General features: G+C 43.3%; 1 protein-coding gene across 4 annotated transcripts in view; it reads left to right on the top strand.

Annotated features, from left to right (window-relative positions):
* ptar1 (protein prenyltransferase alpha subunit repeat containing 1) overlaps positions 1-23,796 on the top strand; it is a 94,524-nt gene that overhangs the window by 31,238 nt on the left and 39,490 nt on the right. For 2 of the 4 annotated variants that reach the window (XM_088375159.1, XM_088375158.1), the window contains exons 2-4: positions 7,353-7,520; positions 8,574-8,743; positions 14,697-14,763. In XM_088375159.1, coding sequence (XP_088231285.1) covers positions 7,353-7,520; positions 8,574-8,743; positions 14,697-14,763 — 405 coding nt within the window. The remainder of the gene's footprint in view (positions 1-7,352; positions 7,521-8,573; positions 8,744-14,696; positions 14,764-23,796) is intronic. The other 2 variants (XM_088375161.1, XM_088375162.1) reach the window with 1 other exon arrangement.

Genomic DNA, 23,796 nt, shown 5'->3' with positions numbered 1-23,796 from the left:
GATTTGGAGTGACATAGAAGGTTTGTAAAACTATTATGGCTTTTACGCACGCCCGGTCCTACTCTACTGAGTCGGGGGCCGGGGCTCGGCCGAGTGGCTGTCCGCGAACGGTGCATGGGGCTCGGACATGGCCATTACGCACGCCCGGTCCTCTGCCATGGAGCTATCGTCTCTGGAAGTCCACGCCGCCACACGCTTGGAAGTTTGTTTTGTGGAATAAAGAGCCGTTTACCAAACCCACGTCTATTCTTGTACTTTGTTAACGCTACAATATAGTTATATACTAGATCTGTGGAATAAAGACGAGGCTGACGTCAGGGTGCACGCGCGGCGATGTTGACAAAGGACGAGGAATTTGATCGATGGATTTAATGGATTTAAAGTGCACGGATGGTTTGATAATATTATTGCTTATATTATAGTTATTTGAAATATAGTTTATCTATCGTTATATGAGCCTGTGGAATATTTTGAAGTGCAAGCGCCCTCAGCCGCGCGCAGCCATTGTTGACAAAGAACGATCGATGGATTTAATGAATTGGAGTGACACCGATGGTTTTATAAACATGTTATTTATGTAATGGTTGTCCTAAATCACTCTATATGTTACGTCACTGCACGTTAAGCCCCACGGCCGGAAAACAAGACTGAATGACCGTGACCGTCGATCCCTCAGATGCCACTGCCTTAAAAACCAACATGAGGGTGTAAAGGATATTACCAAATGGGCTCAGGAAAACTTCAGAAAACCAATGTCAGTAAATACAGTTCGTCACTACATCAGTAAAAGCGGGTTAAAACTCTACCATGAAAGCCAAAGCCGTTTATGAATAACATCCAGAAACGCCGCCGGGTTCTCTGGGCCCGAGCTCATGTAAAATGGACTGATGCACAATGGCAAAGTGTTTTGTGGTCTGATGAGTCCACTTTTCAAATTGTTTTTGGTAACAGTGGACGTTGTGTCCTCCGGACCAAAGAGGAAGCGGCCATCCGGACTTTTATCAACGCAAAGTTCAAAAGCCAACATCTGTGATGGTATGGGGGTGCGTTAGTTCCCATGGCATGGGTGACTTACATTTCTGTGAAGGCAACATAAATGCTGAAAAGTACATACAGATTTTGGAGCAACATATGCTGCCATCCAAGCGACATCATTTTCACGGACGCTGCTGCTTATTTCATCACGATCATGCAAAGCCACATTCTGTACCTGTTACAACAGCGTGGCTTCGAAGTAAAAGAGTCCAGGTTCTCCCCTGGCCCGCTTGCAGTCCAGACCTGTCTCCCATTGAAAATGTGTGGCGCATTATGAAGCGTAAAATACGACAGGGAAGACCCTGGACTGTTGAACAAGTGAAACGGTTCATCAAGCAAGAATGGGAAAGAATTCCACATGAGAAGCTAGGAGAATTAGTCTCCTCTCTTCCAAAACGTTTGAGTGTTATTAGTAAAAGGGAAGGTGATGTAACGAAGTGGTAAGCATGCTCTTTCTCAACTTCTACTGCATGTGTTGCACCCATGTGTTAGAGATTTGCTCACTCAAACAATATTTTGCAAGAACCACACGGGAGACAAGTAAGTCCTTTTTGGACACCTGCAGGTGGAGAGTTCACTCGCTCCAGAATGAAGTCTGAACCCTCGTTCCTGCGATGGGATATTTATTAAGAGAAACAGAGTGGGGGTTTGGGTAAACTGGCTAAAGCCCTTGTCCTCCAGTCTAAACATGTCAGGGGATGTTTTACGACCTTGTGATAAGGAGGACAAGGTAAGGTATTTATTACCTGTTGCATTCCAACATAATCCTATGATAAAGATAACCTGGAAAACCCTAACATCTCCCTCCTGATTTATCATATGATTATGCTACCCCAAACAACAAAGACAAGTAAAAAAAACATATATACGTATAATGAAGAAAGTAGAATGGTAAAAATAAAAACAACAAACAATGATAGCAACACTTTCTAGTGAAGATGAGGCATTACCTCAATACCCCAAATCAAACTTATTGTGTAAGCGAAAAACCTGCTGGCCAGATGTTATTAGCAGGAAAATTCTTACACGGCCCCGTTGCCACAGGCGACCAGAACGCTATCAATAATAAAAAAAATAAAAAGAAAAACACAGAAACAGTACATCATTGTATCCATCACGTGCGAAGCATATTTGATGGTCAAATCAACAAGTTTCCGTAACACATGCTCAACAGAAAGAGCATCTACGCAATCCACGTCTCATTATCATTATCACATCTGTCACGTCTAAGAAGTTGTATATGTGCTCGTGTTTTCGTCAGCTGATGATGTTGTAGTCTGTAGGTGTGTTCCGTCACACACACTGGCGCACACGCTCGTGTCCAGTGGGCAGGCAGCATCGGACAACTCTTGTGACCACAAAACCATGATCCGTACTGAACAGGCACGTGCACTCATAGGATGCAGGTGAGGCAGTGCCTCTGAACTTCTGGATGAAGTAGGTCCCGTCCGATGGTGCAGCCATGTTGGTAGTAGAGCCCTTACACCTTGAAAACGGCTCTCTCATCCTGGCACACAGCGGTGATGTCCAAAGCTCCCATCCAGTTTCCTCCTGGAGAGCAGTCGTCGTTAATGCATTTGTGGGGGCTGCAACCTTGGATGCAACATGTGTAGTCAGCAAGACTTGGAATGGTCCCTCCCGTCGTGGCTGGCCCAGTTCCTTCTTTTGATGACCTCGATGTAGACCCAGTCTCCTGGATTGATGGGGTTGTCGACCTGTGAGGAGGAAAGATCAGGCGGCAGTAAATTTGTCTTTGACACAGTTTGAGCGTCCTGATCATATAATCTGCCAAGGACTGCTCTTCATCTGTTGCTTGCAACTCTCGTAGTCAATTGTCGTGCCCATTTAACTGGCAAATAGGAGTGTTTGCGGGAAGAGTTTGAACACCTCCTAATGATTTCCTTTAACCAAAAACTATTTATGACAGGGGCGTTCCCATTTATTGCCTCCTGGTTTAAAAGAGATTGTCTTACCCATGCCTTCTTTCTCCTCACACGCTCGCACCCACACAGAGTGTGAACACACACACACACACACATCTGCACGCACACATACACAAAACGGCATACAAAGTTCAGACGAACGACAACAAGACTGTCACAATTTTACAGAGATTACTCACAAACAGAACACAGACAAAGGGATTCTAATCCATCTCTCATGTAGCTTCTTTTGATAGAATCTCCTATCGGTAACTGTATAGCAGACGTTTTAGCATATAATCCCATACTCTGCTCTCTCACTTCTACTTTTTCCTGTCGGTGCAGTCGTAGGTGGCCCCTATTGCAGTCATTGTCTTGTTAACTGTCGCCGTGTGACTCCTATGCATGATTGTGTGAATGTCAAAAATTGAACGTACCTAACTTTCTGACCATCAGACCTCCACTGTGGTACAAAAAACCTTACTGTTGTATTGAGTAGGTACATTGAGCAACCTAGCTCCCTCCTGACTGCCAAATGTCCTGTTCTAAAAGTTATATAACTCGACCTCTACGTCTTAAGCTTGATGAGCCAAAACACCAGATCTTGCTCTTGTTTCCTACCGTTTTAGCCTATTTGTTTTATCCAAATCCGTTCAATCTCTGATTATAATGCTTTTCTCTGGAGCCCTACATATTTTTCAAATTTTTATTTATTTGTTTATCAAATCTCCTCAGTTCTGTCAAACTCAGTGCACAATGAATCTCCCTTCCACTTTGAACCAAGCTTCACCAAATTTGGTAACGCCGTACCAAGGAGTGCGATTTGGTTGTCGGACACTCCAAGTCCATATCTTTTTGCCGCACGTCACCCTCTCAAGTTGGTGTTCTTTTGTTGTTGCTTCAGAGCGACCCCATCCATCATTCTTGAATGAGTCCATTGTTCAAATGAGTCAATTTTCATCATTGTGAGTTCCTCCGCTTTTCACTGTCTTTTCTCGTCCCCGAGGATGTTGTCTGTCCTCCGGAGTGTACTTGTCCCCCTCCAAGCACAGGAGTCTTTTCTTGTCCTTTGCCAAAGGTCAAAGGTGCTTCAGAGCCAGGCACCATTTTGTAGTTGTTCACGGCTGCAGGCGAAGACTCGGATTGGCTTTCAGGGACCCTGACACTGAGAATGACAGGCTGGGACGTCAAACTTGTAAGACTATCTCCAAATGTAGCTGCTTCCATCAGTTTGCTGGTAACGTTTGTTTACCAAACTTCAAATTCTTCTAATAACAGCGGTCTCGTTTTTATATCGTAAATCCTGCAACTCATCCTATTTTTTTTTTTTTTTGAGCTACATTTTATCTATAGTTCCAATTTAATCGGACAGTATGTTGTCTTCACTATCATTATTGAAAATCAACTCATCGAGGTCTGCTTTCCACATCAAGCCCTGATCTGTATGTCTTGACCTCTCACATGTTATTGTCATGCTTGCTCAAAAATGTGACTTAGAGTATGGTGCTGTGAATTCTCAATATCCCCAATGAAATTGGATCCCACCTCGTAGTTCTTATCGTTCTCATGTTCCTGTTAGCCTGCAATTGTCCAAATCAAAAATGTTTTCTTTTAACTGTCTTTCTTTTGAACCTCTAAATCTCTCGTGTTGCTAACCTATCTACACCAGAACAAAAAAAAATTACCACAGTATAACACCAAATGTATTCAAAAATTCATTGTCATAAAGTGTTGTATTCTTACTATCTTCCACTATCTGTCCTACTCACTCCCCCCTTTTGAGGCTTGGCAACGCCCATGCCTCACACCTTGACAAACTTTTTGGGAGAATCCGTTCTTTACGACATACGATCATACCATCATCATTTAATTTGACTTTCTTTCCAAAACGCTTCTCAATTTCTCAGTTCACACATCTTCTACATGTGTTACTGATTCTCCAGTTTTTTCTCTAGTTAATTATCAATCCAAAAGCTACGTGTTTCTTTCTAACATTCAACCTGCTCAAAATCACTCTTTCATCAAAGTCGCTCTACTAATTTTCTATAGTAGTCGCCAACGACTTCAACCATTCAACCTCTCATTCAGGCAATCATTCATCAATGCTCATCATATGCATCTCACACAGTCTCCAAAAAGGAGTCATACTATCACATTGGTCCCAATTCATCCAAGCTCACCACACAGCATTCATATATCATTTTCAACTCAGGTTTCCTGGTAGAACAATCCACCAGTCCAAAAAAACTTAACTAAAACAAACAACTGGCAAATTAATCTGAATTTTTGTTTTGTTTTGTTTTTAAATTTGAAGAACTCAATCTCTCAGATTTAGCTTGCATTTAGAATTTTGTATAATCTTATAACACAACCAATCAATTATTCCTATCAAATGTAGCATTGCAAAATCTTAAATTCACAATTTAGCTTCTTCCAATTCCTGAAAGCATGTTCTGTCGTTTTTTTTTTTTCCTTCATCGAATTTCTCATGTGAGCTCGACACTTAACATGCACTAGTGTGGATTAGTTTCTGCTCGCAAACAGACTTCTCTCTTTTCTTCTCATTTTTATCTGCCAAAATTGTTTCTGTTCTGCGGTGTAAATTGAATAGACAACAGTCTAGCAAATTTCTTTATACTAAAAGTTTAGCCAATCTTCATCAATTTGGGACTTTAACTTTAACTTTAACACATACGCACACACATGCACAGCTCTCGCGTGCAGAAGGTAGGTCTCAGCAACAATGATTCGTCACAGGCTGGCCATTTCCTGTGGTCGATCATGAGCTGGTCCCTCCCATGCACACGAGGACAGCACATTCTAATTTTATTTATTTATCTTCTAGAAGCAAGTTGCATTTCTTTACCACTTGATTTGCATATTTTAACATTATTGTAACACAAATTGAGCTCTAGTCATTTGTAATTTGGGCATACAAACAGCATTGTCATACTTCTTGGATGGACAAGACTTCTAATAATGTAAAGAAAAATTCTAATAATCTGACAATGACATGTTTTGCTGTCATATGGGCATCTATCCTTTCTTTCTCTGTATGAGCATAAGCGGTCAAAGAGGAGGAAGCTTGTCATGCTAAAAATTTGGCTTTTCCTCTGCCCCTTCCTGCACCCTTTGATTGATATTGCTTTGCAGAACGACACTCTCGTGCAAAGTGTCCTCGTCTCCCACAGTTCCAACAGTTGTCTGAATCTGATGGGGGTTTTGATTTGAATGGTGGCTTGCGACGTTGTTGGTATCTAACTCTTCCTCTGCCCCTTTGGGAACTTTGGTAGAAGATTGTTGTATCTTCATTTAGATCATTATCATCATCTAGATGAAATACATCAAAACTTCTGCCTTTCTCAATCCCTTTGTCAGCGTCTTTGGGCCACTGCATGTTTTTTGTAAACCAAGCAGTGTCCGCTTCCACCAAGTGTTTTCTCACCCAACTGCCCAAGTCAGGGAGGAAACCAGTGAGGAGCGGAATTTTAAGATGTTGCTGATAAGCACTCTCATCTGCATCATTGAATGGGATGCCACTATGTACCCAGAATTCTTTTTCAAATCTCAATTGAATGGCGGCTTCATCACTTTTCAACTTTCTATCTTTTGTCTTTTGGACTTTCTATCTTTTGTCTTTTGGATTTGTTCTCTTCTTTCTTGTGAAGCTTTCAACCACATTTTAGCACAATCCAATTCTCTCTCTTTTCTTTTCTTTTTCAGCCCATTTTTCTTTTTATTCACACTCTCTTCTAAAACATCAACTACTATCTTCCACACTTCAACTCTCAACTTCCCTTCTACTCCATACTTTTTCTTCCACTTCGGCATATATTGCATACAATTAAGAAATCTACTCGCCATGTACTTCTCATCTCCGTCAAGAGGTAGAGATTTACCGTTTTTATTTCCCATCTTAATTCTAGTAGTTTAAGGTTTTACACTTTTTTTTTTTCAAAATTTTTTTCTTTGAGGATCCTCAATGCAGGTTTAAATTGACCTTTCAACAGATTACTAGCCTGTTTTATTGCCGTGGATCAACGCTAGAACTGCTTTTTAGTCAATTTATCCTACCAGTCACACACTCAATCACACTAACTCCAGCGCTTTTTTAGGCCTCATGGCTCGGACAAACCAAAGCCGTATCCCATAGCTCGGACAAACCAAAGCCGTATCTCATAGCTCGGATAAACCAAAGCCGTATCTCATAGCTCGGACAAACCAAAGCCGTATCTCATGGCTCGGACAAACCAAAGCCGTATCTCATAGCTCGGACAAACCAAAGCCGTATCTCATGGCTCGGACAAACCAAAGCCGTATCTCATGGCTCGGACAAACCAAAGCCGTATGTCTCGTGCACACAACTTAAGGCCTTTAACTTACTTGTTCCCTTAGTTCGTTGCACTGCCGGGTCCCGTCAATCCACCTCTGTCAGACGAAGGCAGACCTAAGATGCTGGCCCAGCGAAGAATTCTCTTCCCAGGACTTTCTTCTCCAGGTCCTCCTAATGGACACTGGCTTGTCGACAATGCAGCACGTCCTCCTTCGTCAGCCAGATAGCGGGTATGAGGGATCCCGGGTTTCGGCACCAAAATGTTAGAGATTTGCTCACTCAAACAATATTTTGCAAGAACCACACGGGAGACAAGTAAGTCCTTTTTGGACACCTGCAGGTGGAGAGTTCACTCGCTCCAGAATGAAGTCTGAACCCTCGTTCCTGCGATGGGATATTTATTAAGAGAAACAGAGTGGGGGTTTGGGTAAACTGGCTAAAGCCCTTGTCCTCTAGTCTAAACATGTCAGGGGATGTTTTACGACCTTGTGATAAGGAGGACAAGGTAAGGTATTTATTACCTGTTGCATTCCAACATAATCCTATGATAAAGATAACCTGGAAAACCCTAACACATGAATTCTAAGTTATTATTTGAAAAAATAAATAAAGTTTGAGTTTGAGCATTAAATATGTTGTCTTTGTAGTGTATTCAATTGAATGTAGGTTGAAAAGGATTTTCAAATAAATGTATTTTGTTTTTGTTTACATTTTACACAATTTCCCAACTTCAACTGAACCCGATTTGTACAACCAAACTCACTTTCTTGCTCCCGGGACGTTTTTTTTTGTTTACTGTAAATCATGGCATGCATGCGCCCTATGATGCGGTGCGCCCTATGTGTGTGTTAAATACAACTGAGACTGCGCCGTTTAGTACGGTGTGCCCTTTGGTTGTGAAAATACGGTATATGTATATGTAGTATAAAGTATATACTATATAAACACACACATGGACGTTTTATGTAAAGTGCTGATTACAGGTTTAGATGTTGTGATTTGTTTTTTACAAATAGTAATGTATTTATATTCGCGCACAGGTGTGAAATGCCGGTCCTTGAGGGCCAAATATCCTTTGTTTTAGTTGTTTACCTCCTCCAACACACCCGATTCAAATGGTCATCTTATCATCAAGGGCTGCGAAAGCCTGATCACGATCATGTAACTCAGGTGCAGAGTTTGACACCTGTGTAGTAGTTTCTCGTGATCTTCTATTGGTGTTCAGGAGAACATTCGCTACATACGATTCTTACCTACTCTAATTCCATTGTCTCTTTTCCCAGTGATGAGATTGGTGTGATTCCATGTCCAGAGGGACGTTACAACCGCAGCCCCATTGTGGTGTTGGAGAACAAGCTGGGTGTTGAGAGCTGGTGTCTCAAGTTTCTGCTGCCCTATGTACACAACAAGTTGTTACTCTACCGCCAGCAGAAACATTGGCTGGATAAGGAAGGTAACTGACATTCAGATTGGACAGTGATTTGTCTAAACCCAAACTTATATGCATATGCTTCGGGCATTATTATAACCCAAAATGTTTCTAATATTTTCAGGCTACGATAATGAGATTTACATCCATGTCCACAAATTTGGGTGACAGTCGATAAAGTTTTGTGAAAAGAAAAAAAAATACTAATTTTGTTCAGAATTTATCACCATTTATGTATATTTTGGAACCGTAATGGACTATGTACAGTACATAGGTTAGATGTGTTTGCCAATTGTTTTTTTTTCCCTCTAAGGAAGAATTTGAAACTTTTAGGAGTGCCAACTAAAATGTAATGCATGTTAGTACGGACGTCATATGGCTGTTTTATAGCACAATAAAGCAGGAAACAAGAACAAATTTAGCATGCCACAGTGATCAACGTGAACCAGTCAGAAATGTCCAATTCGGCAGCGAAGAAGTTATTACCGTATTTTCCGGACTATAAGTCGCTCCGGAGTATAAGTCGCATTTTGGGGGGCAATTTATTCGACAAAATCCCACACCAAAAACAGTCATGAACGAGCAACAACAGGCTAAACGATAGCAACAACAGGCTAAACGATAGGTATGCTAACGTGACAAACACAAACAAAGAGCTGAGAACGGGCCTGATGTAACATATAGAGTGATTAAGGACAACTATTACATGAATAACATGTTTATAAAACCATTGGTGTCACTCCATTAAATCCATCGATCATTCAATACGATAGCAACAGGCTAAACGATAGGTATGCTAACGTGACAAAAACAAATGAGGAGCTGAGAACGGGCCTGACGTAACATATAGAGTGATTTAGGACAACCATTACATAAATAACATGTTTATAAAACCATCGGTGTCACTCCAATTCATTAAATCCATCGATCGTTCTTTGTCAACAATGGCTGCGCGCGGCTGAGGGCGCTTGCACTTCAAAATATTCCACAGGCTCATATAACGATAGATAAACTATATTTCAAATAACTATAATATAAGCAATACTATTATCAAACCATCCGTGCACTTTAAATCCATTAAATCCCTCGATCAAATTCCTCGTCCTTTGTCAACATCGCCGCGCGTGCGCCCTGACGTCAGCCTCGTCTTTATTCCACAGATCTAGTGTATAACTATATTGTAGCGTTAACAAAGTACAAGGATAGACGTGGGTTTGGTAAACGGCTCTTTATTCCACAAAACAAACTTCCAAGCGTGTGGCGGCGTGGACTTCCAGAGACGATAGCTCCATGGCAGAGGACCGTGCGTGCGTAATGGCCATGTACGCGCCCCACGCACCGTTCGCGGACAGCCACTCGACCAAGCGCCGGCCCCCGACTCAGTAGAGTAGGACCGGGCGTGCGTAAAAGCCATAATAGTTTTTCAAACCTTCTATGTCACTCCAAATCCTTAATTCCTTTAAACTCTTTGTCCTCCGTGTCACTTAGAAATGATCACCGCTAATAATGCCGGTCGTCCTTACGTGGGTCGCGCCGCGCGGTGCCACTGACGTCACTTGAAATAGTAATCCATTGGTACATCACGGTTCTCCAAACTTTCTTTCTGCTGCTCGATTACTGTTTTCAGCTGCATATTTTACAACTTGAAGTTTGTAACTTGCAAAATATGACTTTGTTTTTGGTGCCATTTTTCTTAACCCCACCCAGTTGATGAGTCACGGCCAACGGTGAAATTTAAAGCGCCCTCATCCAGTTTCGTCTGAAAATATATTTTTTTTCAGATGTAGTTTTTTGTTTTGTTTATTTGGTTGTTTTATCAAAGACAAACTCTGCTTTATTGTCGATTTTTTTTTTTCATATACCAAGACACACAAAGAGATTGAAATTACGTTCCCACTATCCCTCGGTGAGATAGTACACATATCCATACAAGCAACACAAAAAAACCCAAGAAGGCATAAACAATGAATAAATAAGAGTGTTGAATAAATGATAAATAAACAAATAATAATAAATAATAATAATAAATATAAGAGGAGCAAACAGACAGTGGACTTGGATATGGTGCTTTAAAGTGTTAATTGCTTTATTTGATGTTTTCTCTATTTTTTATGTTTTGAATATGTTCAAGATAAAGATATAAAAGCATGTTAAGTGATAAACTATACTAAAAATAACATGGGAAGTGGTCAACTATACTTTTAAGTGATGTCTTAATGATCAAGTAAAAATTTGTGAAAAAAAAACATATATAAGTCGCTCCTGAGTATAAGTCGCCCCCCCACCCAAACTATGAAAAAAAACGCGACTTATAGTCCGGAAATTACGGTAGTTATACTTGATCGGCTTAAATTAAAGCTTACGTATCACGGTAATAAATTCTACTGCTTTACATTTTACTCATTCAGTTGTGGTATATATAAAGTGCTTTTGTCTGATTTCCTCGTTTTGATACCATCACAGGTCCCTCCTTTCTACTTTTTATGAGGTGCCGCTCAGAGCAAGCCGTTTTGGTGCGGTTTCTTCAAATGTAAATGAGATACTTCACACCCCACTCCCCCTAGGCTGCAAGAGGTGCACCTCATTTTCCAGTCGACATATTTGTAGATTTTTTTTTTTTTTAGCTGAGGTAGTGTTTACTTGCTCCACAAACTTTTTGATTGATTAAATGATGTCAACGGCAGAAGACTTGTCCATACTTATACTATAACACGTAGCAAAATAAATCCCCTCACGATATTTATGAACACGTCTTGTAATCAATCACTGCAGTCAAGCTACGAAGTAAGCTAATGCTAGCGTAAGCGAGAAGTGAATATATACATTTCATTGTTACTACTGTCCACTGTTGTGCCGCTTGTCCGATCGCGGTTTGCTTCGTGTGAGCGCCGTTTGATTGACATTTCCGGCGTGCTCGCTTAAAGCGTACACACGACTACAGCCGTTACGCAGCGGCACGGCGACTAACGGTCGCCAGCAAATGTATTTTGTTGTCTCGATGACTTATGTTTGGTGTGTTGCCGAGAGTATTTCATTTATGGTTATTTAGTATAGCGGAACCGTTACGCGCAGTTAGTTATGTAATGTGTGCCGTCTACTAGTGTTGTGTGACGTCAGAAATTGAGCGTTGACTTATGTGCTGTATATCTGTCTGTTGTAGAAACACACACACCCCACACACCCTTCACACGCAATAATCACACACACAAGAATCACATTCACACGCCCAAAGACTCACCCATGTAGACGACACACACCTGCTCTCACATCCTTACGACCAAACTTGTGCCTATACCCTTTTGCCAGTTTGCCTGTATGCCCCTATGAGCCACAGTGCCTGTTAATTTTTTGCCAATAATTCAGTAAAGCAATCAAAATTGAACCACGTCTTCCCTCCTGTGTTCTGACCGACACCAGGGGGGGAAAAGGGCATAACTATACGAGCCAACCCCCTATACCAAACCCGGGCAAAATACGGCCCGCGGGCCACATCCGGCCCTTTGTGCGTCTCTGTCCGGCCCGCAATCATAAATTACATTTGATTACAACTTAATAAATAAATACAAATATCAGTGTCGTACATGCAATACAACTGTGCTGCTTTTATTTTAAAAGGCGTCGCACTTCCGTGCAGCGTGCGTGCATGTGAGCTGTGCGTAGGTGAACAGCGCGAAGTAATGCTGCCCTCAAAATGTGTGCTGATGCGAAGAAAAGAAAAGTTGACGAGTGCCGTGTTTTAAACAAGACATGGACTGCCAAGTATTTCTTTACAGAACTGAAAGGTAAAGCCGTGTGCCTGGTTTGTGGCACACAGGTCGCTGTGTTTAAAGAATATAATTTGAGTCGCCACTACACGACCAAGCATGAGGAAAAATACAGAAATCTGTCTAATAAAGAGCGTGCAACAGATCAGCCAGGAGGACCCGAGTAAACCCGACCGCACGGCCCCGATGCCAACTGACTCCGTAGGTATTGTATATTCGTTACATTGAGGATTGTATTAACCCCTAATCATGCCTCCAAAGAAATCAAGTGGGAGCAGTAAAGCCATCCTAAACACAAAGACGCTCTTAAAGCAGTGCGACAATGAGCGCCCGTCGCGCTGCGGTTGCGCGATCGGACCAAATTAAGCTCCCTGCGCACTGAGGTCCACTTAAATTTTGGAAAGTACATCATGACTTTAAAAATATTTTCTAAATTTCAGCGACGACTCTGTCACAATAATGCGACCAGCGCGGCGCAGTTGCGCGGTGGCGACACGCTACTGTTGCGCGTTCGGCGGTGCGCTGCAGTTGCACGATCGGACAAAATTAAGTTCCCTGCGCACTGAGATCCACTTACGTAAATTCTGGAAAGTACATCAGGACTTTAAAAATATTTTCTAAATTTTAGCGACAGCTCTGTCACAATAAAGCGACCAGCGGGGTGCAGTTGCGCGGTCGGCGACGCGCTACGGTTGCGCGTTCGGTGGTGCGCTGCAGTTGGGCGATCGGACAAAAATGCGCAAATGCTAAGAAAAAACAAAAAAAACATTTTTTTTTTTTTATTCTTGACTATAAACTAATTTTTTTTCCGGTACTTGTAATGGGGAAAATAGATTCGGAATTCAACCGATTCGCTTCTTGAACCGCCTTCTGGAACGGATTGTAGTCGAAAACCGAGGTTTGACTGTATTTCTGCTATTCTTGTTAAAATCACACTTACATGTGAACTGGAAATGACAATAATAACACATAGTGAAAGCTAAATTGAGCAAATTGGCTATTTCAGAAGTGTGTCTCAAACTGGTAATCCTTTACCTTAATCAGTACCCAGGAAGTAGCTCTCAGTTTAAGAAATGTTTGTGACCCCTTAGATGATGTTAAGGGTTAAATTTGACTTAACCTGACTCAATTCTCAAATGCAGCTGACTTTTTGGACAATGGCAAATTTTGTGCTAACAATGCAGAGCGTACACTCGTTTTTTTAATTTATGTGACACCGAAAAACAGTCGGAAGAAACATTGCATAGCCTTATATGCTCTCACCACTCTGTGCCCATAATGCATCGCATGGTGCAATAATTTTAATTTGTAGCATTAATCCTTGTTAAAAAAAACGTTTGTTACCAGTAGTTAAATTTGTCATATCTAGATGTTGTTGCTCTATTGTCATATTTTTTCCACTTAAAAAACATGACTAAGTTGTGCATGAAATTGTGATATCCAGGTCAATTTCCTGGGCAGCATTTCCTTTGTTATATGTTGATTGAGACGAGAGCATGAAATATAATTTTACTCTTGTTTTGTTGACAAACATAAATGGATGCTTTTGATTACAGTAGAGCACAGTAGTGGAGGAGGTTTGATACTGTCAGTGAAAACGAGGCTTTAGAGTCATTTGTTCTTTTAAGCCAAAACACGTAATGATAATGCTAGAAATATTGTTCAATATTGTTATTGTTAAGGTACATTTTTCATATGGACAGTTAAAGTCTGTCAAATCAAAGTCACAAAGTATTTACCGCAAAGTTGATGAAATTGGCCTGCATCAGTGAGTGATCTCACAAATGCACTTCTGGAAGAAACACTCTACACCAGGCATCGGGAACCTATAGCTCACGAGCCAAAAAGGTTCCCGACCCCTGGTCTACACCTTATCATGATTTTATAAAGTCTTTGAAAAATAATATAAAATACCTTATAGCAGCTGGTAATGTGTGATTTACTGCTTGGTAATGGATGATTTAAAAAAATGGGTCCACATGTTGCCATTTACACAAAACAATACTATAGCTTTGTGTTCAAACAATAGGACTTGAGTTAACAAATTTTCATGTTTGTGATATTTTTGTTTAGTGGTGTGAATCATAAAATGTAACATTTAAAATAGTTGAAAGACATGGAAAATGTCATGTTACAATAAAGTTTGGAAAACTATGATGGACAAACATTATAGAATGAAACTGACATTAATGATCATGTTTGTTTTCCCTCAGCTTTAGTGGATATCACATCCACCCTCTTGCTGCTTAATCCTGACTTCACAACTGCTTGGAATGTCAGGTACCGACAAATCCTTAATTGCAGCTGGCATTCTCAATGGTACATTACCTCAAGATGCCTCAGCCTCCTTCCTGATAGCAGTACCTGGAATATGCTGTGACCAGGGTGGGAGGGGTCTGCAGAGATTCTCTGTGCTCTTTGAAAAAAGTAACCGTGTACATTGTAACACACAGCATTCACATGTCATTGGCAATGGGGATGCGCTGGAACCAAAAACTAAAAATGAGGAAGACAAAAGCCGAAAACTGAAACACTGAAAAACCAAAACACTGAAAAAAATGAAAATACCTTAAAATCTCCTGGATCATTTTCTTGAGTTTACCAAATGTTTCCAACTTAGAGCTCTCACGTTTCTTACAAGTGATATTCATGCATTCATGATCGCATTAGCGCCTTCTTATCTGAGGCCAACGGCCAACTGCTGTGGGGATTTTGCCTACCTCCGTTAAGTTCAGCGGGCCGTTGGCATCTATTTCTTCGAAATCTAATCTTAAACTGAGCATCAAGACTCTGCCGTGTGTCATTCCTGCTGTCACAGCCAGCCAGCAAGCACTCTTGGTGTGGTAACCAGTACAAAACCCTGGACCCCCCCCCCAACACCCCCCCCCCCCCCCATATTGTTGATACATAAAACGAACAGTAAAGACGGCCCAACATTGGCACTTGTGTTAGATCTGTATTAAAAAATTATGTCAGCACTACAATCCCCCCCAAAACAACTCTGAAGTGATTTAATGGTATTTCGGGACAGAGTGGTTGTAAACTTACTGATGCCCTGTTTTTGGGTAGAGTCTGCTTGATTGACACATCAGCCTGACTACATCAGCGAAGGAAGCGAAGGCATGTTACTCTTTTTTTCTGGCTTGCTTACTATGCTTAGTAAACATCCTATCGTTATGGAATCCAGTATTTTTTAATGTTTAAAGGGACACTACGTAAAGTGGGCTGAACATAGGCACTTACATGATGGATCAGTATTGAAAAATGATTCTACAATTCCCCCTGAAAAACAACTCACAGAATTTAACAGTATTTTGACACAACTTGGCGATGGACTTACTGACGCCCACTTTTTGGGTGGAGCCTGCCTGATTTGGCACATCAGCCTGACTCTGTCAGAGAAGGAAACAAAGGCATGTTACTCTTGTTTCCTGCTTGCTTACCGTAATTTCTGGACTATAAGACTCACCTGATTATAAGCCTCACCAGCAAAAATTAGGGGAAAATCTTGTTTTTTTTTCATACATAAGGCACACCGTATTAAAAGCCGCATGTGCCTGTGAGCTGTTTACAAAGAAAGACGGTGCACAGAAAGAGTTTTCAAAGTTTTAATAACATACCTTAACTTTTTTGCCAAACAATACCTGTGACGCAGCAGTAACACAGCAGCAATACGGAAGTAACACAGCACTAATAGAGCGGGATAAAAAAACATACCGGTAAAAGTCATTGAGACATGGCAGTAACACAGCAGCAACACAGAAGCACAGCACTAACATCCATCCATCCATCCATCCATCCATCCATCCATCCATCCATCCATCCATCCATCCATCCATCCATCCATCCATCCATCCATCCATCCATCCATTTTCTATTCTGCTCGTCCCCACATGGGTAACGGGCGTGCTGGAGCCTATCCCAGCAGTTATCGGGCAGTAGTTGGGGGACACTCTGAACCGGTTGCCAGCCGATAAAGCACTAACAGTGCTGGTTAACGAAAAATACCAGTAAAAGTCACTGAGACTTCATCTTCCTCCTGTGCACTGAAACCATCGAAGTCTTCCTCCACAGTGTCGGATTGGAATAGCCTCAGATATACTTCACCAGACGCTTTCTCAGTCTCTCTTTTGTTGTTCTTCTAGCATTTTCCATGATGAGGGTCTGTTTATGCTAATTTTATTCACACACAAAGCTCTAAGTTACATTAAACTAGCGAGCTACACGTAGAGCTCCAGAGTAGATGTGACCGGGAAATAAAGAAAGAAAAGGGTGACGCAACAAAATGTCATCAACAATAGCCCAGTGCCTCCTAGTGACCGGAAGAAAACTCTACACTGCATGAGCAGCTGCAGTTCCTACGTCAAGAGCCAAATTGACTGCCTTTAACTTAAAAGCAGCATCAAATGCATTTTTTTTGTCGCCTGGCGGATGGACATGCGATCAACACACCACTCTTCTCCTCAGTGACCGTGTCACATATCCCTCCGCCCAGCAAAGCGGTGCTGCACAACAGCGGTCCACATTCTTTTAACGAGTGTATAAGTGTATTAGTCATCACAAAAATCACGAAAGATTTATAGATGTGCCGCACCGGACGACAAGCCGTAGGGTTCAAAACTTGAGCAAAAAGTAGCAGCTTATAGTCCGAAAATTACCGTACTCTGCTTAGTTAACGTCCAGTTGTTTTGAAATACAGGATTTTTTTTTATGTTTATGGCAGCGAAGCTGCCTAATAGATGCGTTATGGATAGGTGTAGACTTCTTACTCTTTTTAGCAGGCTCGTCAGTGCTGTAGTCCATTTCGTACCTGCCAACCCTCGTGATGCAGGTGAGGGAATGTGACAACACAGCTTCTCTTTGCTGAGGGTGGGGGAAACGATGCTCCCATTGCAGACTATAGCAATGAATAATCAGCCAAACGATCTAGCGAGCACTTATCCTTTGGCACATCATCAAAATTTAGTAACAGATGTTATGTCTCTTCTACTACTGTACATTTGTTTTGTTTTCTATATATAGACAAGGGCAGCAGATTTTGTCGAAAATCCATGCTACCGCTGGTTGCTATGGGAGCACGACAACGGCGTCCCAGCAGTGCAAAATATGTATTTTGGAGTTACTAGAGCCCGCAAGGCAACCTTGATTGCCAGAGATGTGAGTCACCCGGCTCACTCTTTGTTTGACCTTCTGCCCTCTGGGAAGAGGTACAGGAGCCTGCGCTCCCGCACCACCAGACTCGCCAACAGCTTCTTTCTCCAGGCTGTTAGGGCCCTGAACTCGCTACCACCTTCTGCGTAGCGTGCGGCACTGTTGCGCTATTTTCGGGAATGTCTGCTGTACGCGCACTTGCTCCTTTTTTTTTGCTCCTCTTATTTATTTATTTATTTATTTGTTGTGTTATTTATTCAGCACGCTTTTGTTATACTTGTTTACTTGTTTGTCTGTTGTGAGCCATGTCTTGTCACCGTGGGATAGGGGGGAACGAAATGTCGGTTTCTTTGTGTGTCTTTGGCATGTGGAGAAATTGACAATAAAGCTGACTTTGACTTCGACTTTGACTTTGACTTTCAACTGACCATCGCGGTAATTGAAAAAATTACTTGTTAATATTCTTTATATTTTTTAACCCACCTTACCTTTGGTAATTCCACCTCCCTGATGGTCCAGTGGGTAGGATGCGGAGTTTTCCCCGCCTGCGGCCTGGGTTCGTTTCCCGGTCAGGGAACCATATGCAACCATAGTGGAGCACATGTCCCCATGCCGGCCCCAAGCCCAGGTAAATGCAAAGGATAGCTTCAGGAAGGGCATCTGTAAAAACTGTGCCAAACACTTCCCATGCGAATCATCTGGACAAAAAAAACAAAAAAAAAACAGTTGTTTCGCTGTAGCGATCCCTTCAGGGAAAAGCCGAAAGGAGCCACCACCTTTTGTAATTCCACCACCTTGAATGGACCTGTCATTCCTACTGCGCATCTCACCACTGTAACACTTTCCTTGAACATGTCCTGCACTACCCTCACATACTTCTCTGCAAGTCCAGACTTCCTATCTTGGTACCCTTTCATAAACAATTTCTAAATCCACAAACACACAATGGAACTCCTTCTGGCCATCTCTATACTTCTCCATCAGTATTCTCAGAGCAAACAATGCATCAAATGTGCTCTTTCTCAGCATGAAGCCATATTGCTGCTCACAGATCTTCATCTGTTTCCAAGCCTAGCTTCTACTATTCTTTCCCATGACTTTGTTGTGGCTGATCAATGTATTCAAGATTCAAGAAGTTTACTGGCCATGTTTGGGCATGCCAAACAAGGAACAACATTCAGGACGTGCGAAAATTTACAATTATTCTCAAACATCCCCTGATCTTAAACTCCCAGGAGGGCAAGGAAAAACTCAACTCCTGCTATGGGAATTGAGAAACCTTGAGAAGAGACCACAGATGGGAGGATCCCTCTTCCAGGATGACCAGGCTGCAATGGATGCAGAGAGGACACAGTACATGTAATATAGACAATTCAAAGATAAAGTGTTGAGAGCAAGATGTTATTGCACACCAATGACTCTGAGACTCTATGAGTGGTGTGAGTTCATCAGAGCGACAGCCTGGGGGAAAAAGTTGTGTCTGTGTCTGCTGGTTTTGGCGTACGGGGTCTGTAAAGCCGTCCGGAGGGAAGTAGTTCAAACAGACTGTAACCTGGATGAGAAAGGTCTGTATAGATGTTACTTGGAAGTTTCCTGGTCCTGGACAGGTACAAGTCTTGGATAGATGGGAGGTTGGTCCCGATTATCTTTTCTGCAGTCCATATTGTCCGTTGCAGTCTATGCCACCTCCTGTCTGTACGCAGTCTTGTCACCGTCCCATATCAGTCCGATGAGAGTGGTTTCGTCCGCATACTTCAGGAGCTTCACAGAAGAGTCGCCTGAGGACCAACCATTGGTATAGAGAGAGAAGAGCAGTGGGGAGAGGACGCACCCCTGGGGCGCACCAGTGTTGGTGGTCTGGCTGTCTGATTTTATGGTCCCCAGCCTCACTTGCTATCTCCTGTTGGTCAGGAAGCTGGTAATCCAGGTGGAGGCAGTCACCGTGAGCTGGATGAGCTTCTGGTGGAGGATGTCAAGAGCGATGGTGTTGAACGCCGAGCTGAAGTCCACAAACAGGATCCTGGCATACGTCCCTGGGGTGTCTAGGTGTTGCAGGATGTAGTGCAGTCCCACGTTGACTGCATCGTCCACCGAACTGTTTGCCCGGTAGGCAAACTGCAGGGGGTCGAGCAGGGGTTCCGTAATGTCCTTCAGGTGGTTCAACACCAACCTCTCAAAAGATTTCATAACCACAGATGTCAGGGCAACAGATCTGTAATCATCAGGAATGAGAATTTTCCGTGGACCCGCGGATTTCCGTGTTTTTTTCCGTCGAAAGTATTTTCGTGAATCGTGTAAATCCGTTGGGAAAATTATTTTTTTTTATATAAGGGGGGAGCGGCCGGCCAGTTGGCCGGGCAACGTTTGCCTCAGCGACTCGCGAGCATTCTCCTGCCTGCCGTGACGGCATATATATATATATATATATATATATATATATATATATATATATATATATATATATATATATATATATATATATATATATATATATATATATATATATATATATATATATACACACTGCTCAAAAAAATTAAAGGAACACTGAAAACACATCAGATTTCAATGGTGATTTTGTTTTTTTATCTATACTGATATGGACAGTTTAATGTCTCAGGAAAAAAAGGATGCCACACGTTTTGATGGAAATAAAAGTTTTCAGCCTACAGAGGGCTCAGTATATAGACACCCCAAAAATCAAAGTGGAAAAATGATGTGGCAGGCTTGTCCATTTTGCCTAAATTCAATTTCTGCAACTCAAAATTATTTTCAATATCTTGTGTGGCCCCCACGTGCTTGTATGCATGCTTGACAACGTCGCGGCATGCTCCTAATGAGACGACGGAGGGTGTCTTAACTACCGGTACGTAAACATTCAATTGCCATGTCTAAATGAATGTCGTTGGCACTTAGAAAATATTCGCCAAACTTGGCCAGACTTCCAGGGGAAGAGGCCGAATTTTCACTTGTTCTGGCCGACCGGAGGAACCGGCCGAGGCGGACACTTTACGGCGGTTGAGTCGTTGGCACTTAGAAAATATTCGCTAAACTTGGCCGGACTTCCAGGGGAAGAGGCCGAATTTTCACTTGTTATGGCCGACATGGGGAACCAGCCGAGGCGGACACTTTACGGCGGTTGAGTCGTTCGCACTTTGAAAATATTTGCCAAACTTGGCCAGACTTCCAGGGGAAGAGGCCGAATTTTCACTTGTGGTGGCCGACATGGGGAACCAGCCGAGGCGGACACTTTACGGCGGTTGAGTCGTTGGCACTTAGAAAATATTCGCCAAACTTGGCCAGACTTCCAGGGGAAGAGGACGAATTTTCACTTGTTCTGGCCGACATGGGGGACCAGCCGAGGTGGACTCTTTATGGCGCAAGAGCCGTTGGCACTTAGAAAATTTGATCCGGGCGGCGTGCGCGAGCGCGCGGCCCGCTGGAAGTCGAATGAGGCTCCGCGATTTCATCCGCGGTGCTTATAAAGTGCCGATCCGCTCGGCGGGAGCTATTTTCGGCCACTTGGCGCGTGCGCACGGCCTCCCGGATGTGCCGGGCGGCGTGCGCGAGTTCGCCGGCCGCTGGAAGTCGAATGAGGCTCCACGATCTCCTCCGCAGTGCTTATAAACAGCCGATCCGCTCGGCGGGAGCTATTTCCGGCTACTTGGCGCGTGCGCACGGCCTCCCGGATGTGCCGGGCGGCGTGCGCGAGCTCGCTGGCCGCTGGAAGTCGAATGAGGCTCCGCGATTTCATCCGCGGGGCTTATAAAGTGCCGATCCGCTCGGCGGGAGCTATTTTCGGCCACTTGGCGCGTGCGCACGGCCTCCCGGATGTGCCAGGCGGCGTGAACGAGCTCGCCGGCCGCTGGAAGTCGAATGAGGCTCCGCGATCTCCTCCGCGGTGCTTATAAACAGCCGATCCGCTCGGCGGAAGCTATTTTCGGCTACTTGGCGCGTGCGCACGGCCTCCCGGATGTGCCGGGCGGCGTGCGCGAGCTCGCCGGCCGCTGGAAGTCGAATGAGGCTCTGCGATCTCCTCCGCGGTGCTTATAAACAGCCGATCCGCTCGGCGGGAGCTATTTCCGGCCACTTGGCGCGTGCGCACGGTGCGCACGGCCTCCCGGTGGTGCCAGGCGGCATGCGCGAGTGCGCTGGCCGCTGGAAGTCGAATGAGGCTCTGCGATCTCCTCCGCGGTGCTTATAAAGTGCCGATCCGCTTGGCTGGAGCTATTTCCGGCCACTGCGCATGCGCACGGCCTTCCGGAATTTGAACACATTTCGTCAATAAATTTCGCATATTTCTGATTGAATTTTGAAGTTTAATATAATGCAACAATTGAGCTCGACTTATACAAAGGATATATCATAAAATCGTAAATTTCCGTCGAATTTTAGGGGGTCGACTTATACACCGAGTCGACTTATACACCGGCAAATACGGTAATTGAATTCATGCCATACCCTGATAAAAACTGTTCCTTTAATTTTTTTGAGCAGTATATTTCTCCCTCCCGGCTACTTTTCCGTGCTTTTTCAGGTTTGCCATTCTCCTCCCTGAATCATTCAAACCTGTCATGGCAGGCTCCTTGACCACCGGTACAAAGGTGGAGCTCTTGAAGCACGAGAGAACGATTGAAGATCCGTGCAAAAGTGGGTGCCAGTTGTTCAACACAGACTTTCAGACCAGATGGGTCTGGGCCTGGTGCCTTCCTGACTTTTTTTCTCCGGCCTCTGGCGTGGCCTCTGAAAGAGAGAGAGAGAGTAGGTGATAACAACGATGGAGGTGTGGACAGAAAGGTTGTGGGTGGAGGTGTGTATGTTGATTGTACTGCAGGAGGTCCTGTTGTGTGGGTGGACCGTTCAAACCTGCAGTAAAACCTGTTTAGCTGGTTTTGAAGCCTTGGGTTCTCTACACGATGGGGAGGGCGATGGTTGGTATCTTGAAGCCCGTGATGCTCTGCAGGTCTTTCCACACTGTTGAGGGATCAGGATTGGCAGCGAGGTGTCTCCCAAGGCTCTGCCCATCACACCTCTTGGCTTTCCTGATATCTCAGTTCAGTGTGTTCTTGGTCTGCCTGAACAGGTTCCGGTCCCCACTCCTGTAGACCGTATCCTTGGCTTTACACAGCATCCTGAGGTTTGGTGTAAACCAAGGTTTGTTGTTGTTGTACGCGCAGAAGCTCTTAGTCTGCACACACAAATCCTCACAAAAGCTAATGTAGGATGTCACAGTATCGGTGAGTTCATGCAGGTCTCAAGCTGCAGCTTCAAAAACACCCCAATCGGTGCAGTCACGACAGGCCTGGAGGTCCACTGTCAATTTCCTCATAGTCCTCACCACAGCCTTAGAAGTTTTAGTAGTATGCCTGCGTCTGTTTTTCCTGCAGTTCTGCACCATCATCCTTGTTCTTAAAAATAGGAACCTGCACACTTTGTCTCCACTCCTCAGGCATCCACTCACTTTCCACTCTGGTTAGAAACTCCAATGCTATCCTAGACATTTCCATGCCTCTACTAACATGCCATCTGGGCCAACTGCCTTTCCACTCTTCATCCTCTTCATAGCTGTCCTCACCTCATCCTTACACTTCCTGATTTACTCTCTCCACTTCATCTAACCTTTTCTCTCTCCCATTTTTTTCATTCATCAGCTCCTCAAAATATTCCTTCCGCCTTCCCAACACACTTTCCTCACTTGTCAGAACATTGCCATCTAAATCTTTAATTACCCTAACCTGCTACACATCCTTTCCAGATCTGTCCCTTTGTCTGGCCAATGGGTACAAGTCCTCTCCTCCTTTTTTACTGTTCAACTTCTTGTACATCTCACTATATGCCTGTTCTTTAGCTTTTGGAGCCTCTCTTTTCCTATTTCGCCAAATCTCCTTGTACACCTGTCTACTTTCTTCATCATGCTAACTTCTTTTTTGACATCCTCTTTCTCCCTATGCTTTACTGGACATCTGTGTTCCACCACCAAGTCTCCTTGTCTTCCTTCCGCTGTCCAAATGTCACATCCAGTACCTCTGCTTGTACTTCATTGATTTAGCTGCGTCTTCGCGCACTGTTTACAACACACATAAAGCCAGTGTCAGTGGTTTGCTTTCTAATTCATTTCTATCGAACGTTTATCGAAGACATTTTTTTCCTCAATACTAGTCA

Source organism: Syngnathus floridae, chromosome 5, assembly GCF_059516105.1.
Source record: "Syngnathus floridae isolate MCC-2025c chromosome 5, RoL_Sflo_1.0, whole genome shotgun sequence".
Lineage (NCBI taxonomy): Eukaryota > Metazoa > Chordata > Actinopteri > Syngnathiformes > Syngnathidae > Syngnathus > Syngnathus floridae.
Note: the sequence above shows the minus strand (reverse complement) of the source record. Positions and strands in the feature narration are given on the sequence as shown.